The sequence below is a fragment of the Gymnoscopelus microlampas genome (genome assembly GCF_963454915.1).
Source record: "Gymnoscopelus microlampas genome assembly, chromosome: 16".
NCBI classification, from domain to species: domain Eukaryota; kingdom Metazoa; phylum Chordata; class Actinopteri; order Myctophiformes; family Myctophidae; genus Gymnoscopelus; species Gymnoscopelus microlampas.
Window position 1 is genome coordinate 32,221,104 of NC_139953.1, and position 8,170 is coordinate 32,229,273.

At 44.3% G+C, this 8,170-nt stretch overlaps 1 protein-coding gene across 2 annotated transcripts in view; it reads left to right on the forward strand.

The window, feature by feature from the left end:
• The window catches only part of ptprk (protein tyrosine phosphatase receptor type K), a 135,705-nt gene that overhangs the window by 68,697 nt on the left and 58,838 nt on the right, over nucleotides 1-8,170 (forward strand). For both annotated transcript variants that reach the window (XM_084082702.1, XM_084082701.1), the window contains exons 5-7: nucleotides 1,320-1,401; nucleotides 3,658-3,773; nucleotides 4,621-4,795. In XM_084082702.1, coding sequence (XP_083938828.1) covers nucleotides 1,320-1,401; nucleotides 3,658-3,773; nucleotides 4,621-4,795 — 373 coding nt within the window. The remainder of the gene's footprint in view (nucleotides 1-1,319; nucleotides 1,402-3,657; nucleotides 3,774-4,620; nucleotides 4,796-8,170) is intronic.

Here is an 8,170-nt window from a genome sequence, read left to right on the forward strand (position 1 = left end):
CAGCATCAGTTCCTTTTTTAACAGGGTTAACAGACTCTCTCTCACACAGCTGATACAGTCCAAGGTTGTCTCAACTGTTAAAATCAACTAGATACAAAATAACCTAAACCCAAACCTAGTGGCTTTAACAAATAAATGTATAGTTAGGGCTGCACACAGAAGTACAGTATCTGGACTGCTGTAAGGGTCCAGCGAATAGTAAGTAATAAAGCCTTTGGAACCAATCTCCTGTTTCTGTAGCGTGAGGCAGCTTGATGTACAAGCACGCGCCCTGGACAGGACGCTAGTATGTCGCAGGTACTTGCCCCCAATCCAGCCCCTGATGCTGAGTTCCAAGTAGAGAGGCATTTACCCAATACCTCTTTGCTGGGCTCACTTTTATAGTCTTTGGTATTGGTCTGCCCGGAATTGAACCCCGACCTTCCAGTGTCTCCGCAAGGCTACTGTATCCGCAAGGCTACTGAGCTAGTTTTCATTGAATGGGCCATCCCCAAACCTGCTTTACTCATATCAACGTGTTCATCATTATGGCATATCCTTCCCGAAGTCCTTCGTAATGTATTTAATTTCCATTTGTTTACCCAGTTCACACTGAATGGTGAGCCTTATTGTGGAGCTCAGTAATGTTAGCTGTAACTCTGAGCTGAATGAAAAAAGTTGGTGATTACATTTTTAATTGGGTCTAAAGCCCTTGCCAGCTACCTCTTTTTCATCTCCTTTTGTCCTGGTATCTTGATTTATGTACAGGTCCTGGCATAACAAGGACATTCACACCAACATAGTTTAGTTTGTGTTTGTGTTTGTGTTGCAGACATGGTGCTGTGTTTACACTGTATTTGTTTTTATTTTTACCTCTCCTAACCGCAGTGATGTACATAGGTCACAGAGTCCGATAGCGAGAGTGATTTAGTGATGTGAGGCGTTGTGAGCTTGTACTGTAGATCTGCAGTTCTTTTGCACGCGACGTGTCGCACGGCAGCATATCAATTAAGTGTAAGAATCCTTCCGTTGCCTCAGCAGAGATGTTGAGTTGAGCAGTTCCAAATTTAGGTTAACGAAAGGTCAGACATGATTGTGGATGTGGAATACCTCCGCTTGCCTCTTATGACAGACTGCTTTTCTCCCCTGCTTCCAACTCCGCTGACCTTTACTTTAATTAAAAGTACATTACTTTAAAAGTACATTATTTGTGTACTTTTCGGATCAAACAAATAAATAGATCAATGTGTACTTATAATATTTTTGAATATTAATGCTAATAGTAATGCTGATAATGCATTCTATCTCTTTCTCTCTCTCTCTGTGTGTCCTCTCCTCAGGTCATATTTGAGGCTGAAGTCTCAGACAGCAAGGCTGGCTTCATAGCCATCGACGACATTCAGGTGCTCAGCTACCCGTGCGGTAAGTCATTAGCATGCCAGCAATTAGTCCTAGTCCGCTGCTTAGACGCTGATAGCTCAGGCCACTCATTAGACTGCACCTATGATGGCTTCTGTTGCAGCTGAACGGCTAGATTAGTAGGAAGGTGACACGGGGTGGGGGGGGGGTGGGGAGAGATGGAGAGAGGGGGGAAGAGGAGCGAGGGGACGAGGGGCAACTGCAAGGAGAGAGACAGACGGGTGAAGAGGAAGAGTTGGAGGAAGAGAGACTGGGAGCGATAGAGAGTGAAGCGAGAAATGAGACGGTATTATGGAGAGAGACAATTCTGACCGCTCAGCACTTTTATAGATATATACACACCCACGGATGCACGTGCACACAGATACACACGGACGAACAGGCGCACGCGCGCGCGCGCGCGCGCGCGCACACACACACACACACACACACACACACACACACACACACACACACACACACACACACACAGAGAACAGTGGTTGTCTTGTCTCCAACCGAGAAGCGAGTCAGAGCAGAGGCGAAGGTTGTGATCCATTTCTAATTGTGGCTAACCTTCCTGTCCCCTTCTCTCCTTCCCTTCTGTGTTTCCTTATTTACCGCATCCCTCCAATTAAAATACCTTGCAAATGTAGAACTATCAACCTGCCATGGCACGTGGCTTAATACCTGCCTAACGATGATGTCACTGGTAGGCTGGTCTCTGAAGTGGTCTCTCCTATGAGACACAGACCGAGTAGAAAAGAATAGTACGATTTTATCATGAGCATTAGTGAGAACCAATTATATGAAGATAGGTTGAAAATGGGTGAAGTCCTTTAACACATTTTGCTGAGGACCCCCTGGAACCCTCCCAAAGACCCCTGGGGGTCCCCGGACAACACTTTGAGAACCATCGTGATAAAAGATGATAATAATAATGTTTGCATTGTCCATTTGCACTGCACATTTGACCTCATTGAGCACTAATCTCATTGAGGCAAAATATATTGCCGCTCTTGGACAGATGTCCAAAACCGTTACTTTTCAAGAAATGGAAAAAGAACCTGTGCTCCAATGGATCCAATTTAGTTATTATTTAGTCACAAACACTTAACCACTTTCAACCTCGTTATGGGGATGTCATAATCAGGCAAAAAAGATTAAATATAGAGATACAAGGTTTCTGTCCCAACATGACGATAGGTCTCTTGGCAAATCTAATAATTGCGATCCTGAGGAAATGTCAAATAAAAACCTCCAAATCTTTAAATAGGAAGGGGTAAGAGCACAGGACAAGGATACACTGTAGGGCATACGACGTGGACTGGAATTAGTCCTCAGTCACACACCACAGAAGGACCATTCATCCTCACAGCTGCATTTCTGGACACACAACCGTGCGTGTGGGTGCGTGTGTGTGTATGTTTGTGTTATTCTGTGCGTGTGCCGTTCATTTTAGTTTCATCGTCCATTTAATAGCCAATCTATGATTGCAATCACCTCCCAAGAATGAAAATGTCAAAGTCAAACGGCATCCTCAGAGCCTGAAAGGCTCATTTTATTTGATAAGCACTAGTTTAATGTGAATGGGTGACTATGAGCATTTACACCGCATGCACACTGGACGCTGAACAATTATTAATCATAGTGATGATAACAGTACTACACAGTAAACCACGTTTAATTTCTGGACCCGTAAGGGTCCATTTGGTTACATTTGTACACTTGGAGTTAAAGGTGCGGAAAAAAACATGCAGCCACTCACTCTCAACACCTCTGTTTAATAAGGTTGCTTATTTCCCTGACTCACATGGTTAAGGCAGCAATCATGCCGTTTACAACATTGTATTGTGGCTGCTGCCTCCCCACCTTGTAGACACACCTCTTTCAGTGGTAAACAAAACAATTATTTTGAAGCCGCCAAAATCATTAAAATGATTTCACAATCATAATAGTTTTTTTGAGAAAAAGTTATATACATTAGTTTTTTTTTACCTCTGCGGATGTATTATTTTCTTTTTATTTGTTTACATAAAAATGTTATCAATATGACCTTTCAGTAACCATAGCATTGTACCCATAGCGTAATGGTTGGCAATAATTCTAAAGTGTGACCTCCCCTCTAACCTCCTATCCTGTGTGAGTTTGACCTCTGTCATGGTCATATGAAAGAAAAACCAAACCGCAACCCAACAGTCCCAATGATAATATGAAAACGACATCTTTTCCCCACAAGATGACTCATTTTCTCCACGGTTGTGACCTCAATTCCTGCAGATAAATCTCCTCATTTCCTGCGCTTGGGTGACGTGGAGGTGAACGCCGGACAGAACGCCACGTTTCAGTGTATCGCCACCGGACGAGACACCTCCAATAATAAACTCTGGCTACAGGTACAGCTGTGTACACACACACACACACACACACACACACACACACACACACACACACACACACACACACACACACACACACACACACACACACACACACACACACACACACACACACACACACACACATATGTACATGCACATAGAGTTCCATACTGGAGTTATCATTAGCTAATGACACCAAACCATGAATTCACAAATGTTATATACAGTACACCTACACTGTAAAATGTGGAGTGTTAATTTCACTATGAGAGTGTTCAAATGTAACCAAATGGATCCTTATGGGTCTATTTGGTTATGTTTGTGCGCTGACAGTTAAATTAACTCAAGACATTTTTACTATAGACACCATTGAACTGCATGATTGAACTGCATGTTTCATTGTATAAGCCGCTGGAGACACAGTAACTGTACATTCAGTTATCTGAGAATCAACTGCACAAGCAGGTTGATGTAGACACAATGGTTTGCACGCACACACACACACACACACACACACACACACACACACACACACACACACACACACACACACACACACACACACACACACACACACACACACACACACACACACACACCTGTCTCCCGGCTATACATTTCTGGCTGCTAAGTTGATTAAGAGTTTAATAGCCACTGATTTCATTATAGCTCTATTGTGGTGATGACCTTCAAACCTGCTGTCATTGAGTAAGCGTGTGTGTAATACCCACCCCGTGCCCTTGAGCATCATAGTTAACCCCCACCTGCTCCGGTGGCGCCTGCAGCTAACATTGTGTAGCAGGTGGGTTGTATATCTAGGTCATTGTCAATCGTCTAATCTGTCTGTCTGTCCGTCTTCTAGAGGAGAAATGGTGAAGACATCCCAGTGGCTCAAACTAAAAACATCAACCACAGGCGATTCGCTGCCTCCTTCCGCCTCAAAGAGGTGACCAATCACGACCAAGATCTCTACCGCTGTGTCACCCAATCAGACCGTGGCTCCGGCGTTTCTAACTTTGCCGGTCTGATTGTCAGAGGTAAGAAGAGTTTTTGTTAATTTCATTTGTTTTCTACGTTACGTTACTTTTTTATGACCATAATCACATGAACCCTAGCATTGTTCGGCGAACATTCAGTGAAAATAACTTACAGATTGCCTATTTTTGGGAAAGAGGGAAAAAGGAGCAGACATAGGGTTTAAGTGCTTAAAGGCATATGGTTAGAGGCATATCTGCTTCAGACAGTATATAATAGAAATAGACTTGTTCAATGTTTTCTATAACCTTCTCTGTAAAAGTTAGATTTTCTCCTTTGGACTCTGGTGTGTCCAAAGGACCACACCAGTGTTAGTACATGTAAGTAGGTAGGAGAGACTTATTGTCGGTATCATCCAAGAACGCAGAAGTCTATCCCCGTTAAAATGCACTAGACCCCTGGGAGGGTGGATTACTGAGGTGGAGCGCCACACCTACCATCAGTTCCCAGTACTTACAGCACGACTTGCCGCACCCAAGCCGTGCTGCTCATACGCTGCGTTGCCGGTGGCCTGGATCGAACCCATGACCTTGTGGTCCAAATCCGAGAGCTCTACCGACTGAGCTACCCGAACACAATGACATATAGTAAGGAAATAGCCAGCACACAATGAATGTCCTTTTCACATTTACGCATTTTTATTCACGGACAGAGACAACAGACGCGTTTCAACCTAATAGGTCTTCCATCAGCCCTCGACCCTCTTTCTCAAAATGGCTTTATTGTCTAGATATCGTGTTTGCTTACGTTTTGTCCATATTCAATAAACGTTACAGAATCGTCCAGAACATTTTTGACAATTTATAGCTAAATCTCATTTTGTCGTTAAAACCCCTCTTCAAGTTAAAATATGAGGTTGAAATGAAGCACTTAGAAGTAACTCTTTTTCCTGGCATGATATCAATGCGTAATAACAGTAATTTAAGTAATATAGATGGCATAGTCACTTTCAAGAGGCTGAATTACCTATACCAAGCAACTTTAAAGTGCCATGGAGGGTTTCTCCACACCATTTCAACAATAATGGCAGTGAATGGCGTACATGGTAATGGTACAGTCCTATAAAATCTCCATGTTTTTGGTCCTGAATCAACCGTTTTGTGGTTGTTTTTATTAAATTATTCATATTTTAAACATGCAGTGGAGCGAGACCAATATGGCCCAATCTGAGACCCGAAATCTCTAGACATGTCCCTTGTGTCAGGAAGCAGGTTGACTGTGTCTGATTGATAAAATACAGCTTGCTCAACATACACACTAAACTAATGAGGGTGTGTGTGTGTGTTTGTGTGTGTGTGCACACACATCTGCACGTGCTTAGAAATAGGTGCGCTATACTGAACATGCATGTGTGTTAATGTGTTTGTGTGTGTCTATGCTTGTGTGCTTTCTACATGTCATTTGTGCGTGCGCTGTCTGTGTGTGCGTGTGTGTGCGCGCGCACGCGCGTGCACTAGCTGTCATGTGTAGCTGACATGTGGTTAATAAGGTGTCACCACTGTGTTTGAGATGGAATGCTTTATTCATTCACATCCAATACCTTACATATTCAAGTCATCTCCGAGAGAGGGAGGGAGGGAGAGACAGACAGAGAGAGAGAGAGAGAGAGAGAGGAGAGAGAGGAGAGAAAAGGAGTAGGAGTGACAGAAGGAAGGAGAGAAGGACAGGGGAGAAAGAGAGAAGGAAGGGAGAGCGAAAGCAGCCGACGAGCCGGTGGAAAGCATTCGACGATGTAAACCCCAAGAGCTCATTATCCGAAGAATATCCATATCAGAATCAAGAGTGAGCGTGTGTGAATATGTAAACAGAATCTGTTTATTATTCCCCACATAAGAAGATGGGAGAGCAGAGAGAGAGAGAGAGAGAGAGAGAGAGAGAGAGAGAGAGAGAGTGCCAATCCACAAATCAAAGCGCCTGCGAAGGGCCACGTTCTGCGTACAACAAACGGCGTACTACGCTGTTGCCTCTCGTGAGCAGAAGCGGCGCGCCACCATTGCTGCCAAGGGTTAGCGGTTCTATTCCCTTTGTAGCATTAATGAGTCAGAGCCACCGCAGAAACTCTTGCCAGGCCCAGGGCTCTGTTTCAACGTGTTAGCTCATTGGGGGGGTCGGCAGGGGGGCCGTGCACGTCCCGGGGACGTTTCGCGTATGTTGTCGTGTTACCCAAAGGCTAACTTTGGATAAAAGTGGCTCCCAAAAGACCCTACGAAGAGAGGAAACTAGAAGACACCACCCATGGGGAGGTTGTTTTTCTATTCACTTCTCTCTTCCCTCCAGTTCCTGAAAAGCTGCCATTTCAGAGACATGTGCATATGTAAGCATCTCATGTTTATTTATCCCGTATATTTATCATGAATATGAGATGTAAGGGGAAGAGACAGATGAGGATTCCGAGCAGCAGGCAAAGCAAGTGTCTGAACATGAACAGAAACATGACCACTCTGCATACAGTACAGTACTTACCATAATTTGGGGGGGTGGGGGGTTAACCACTTGAACCCCAGCATCCATATTCCGGGGGGGAACATTAGCCTAAAAATGCAGATCTACAAGTTCACAACGTGTTGTGTTGCAACACGTTGTGAGCTTGTAATCCAAGTGCAGTTCCAAGCTTGCAATCCAAGTGCAGTTGCATCAAGTCCGTTTCTCTAAAGAACAGAGGGTTTAAGTGGTTAAATCTAAACCTATGTGGCGACGGGGGACGGGGGGGGGGGGGGGGGGGGCGAAACACCAGCGCTGCCGTCAAAGACATGTCAGTGGCGATTAAGCCGTTGATCCAGAGACTGGTCGTTAGGAAAGATGTCACAAACACCAAACGTACCGGGGGACGATACAACAGCTCCACAACAACCACAACTCTCATGTTTATTTATCGGGGTGTCAGATGGGAACGGCAAAAAGATGGAGAGAAATCAAAGGGAAGAAAGGGGGGGCGGGGGGGGGGGGTCCTTTCCCCTGCCTTTCACCCCATTTCCTGAACATTCTGCTTTGAGGAGGTGTGCACGGAGTTTGCACAGAAGCATTCTGTTAATTTATTCTGTATATATATTTTTAATTATGATTATGAATTGGAAGGAGGGGGTAGATCAAAGCTGCAGGAAGCATGTGGCTGATAAGGATCTGACGAATGGGAATTGAATCATATTGCAGATTGGATGATAAACTCAACAGAATGAGTCATAATAAATCTTCTACAGCAGTGGTTTTTTAACTTGTTGTGCCCAAGGCACACGATTGGGCAAGACAATGTCTCAAGGTATTCATAGAGTCCGCAAAACGTACTGCTAAAAAATGATTCATCGCTTCTGTGATCCGTGGTCAAGCAACAGGAATGTCAACCATTTTTAGCTTAGGATTCCTTACAGGTGTTGCAGTGT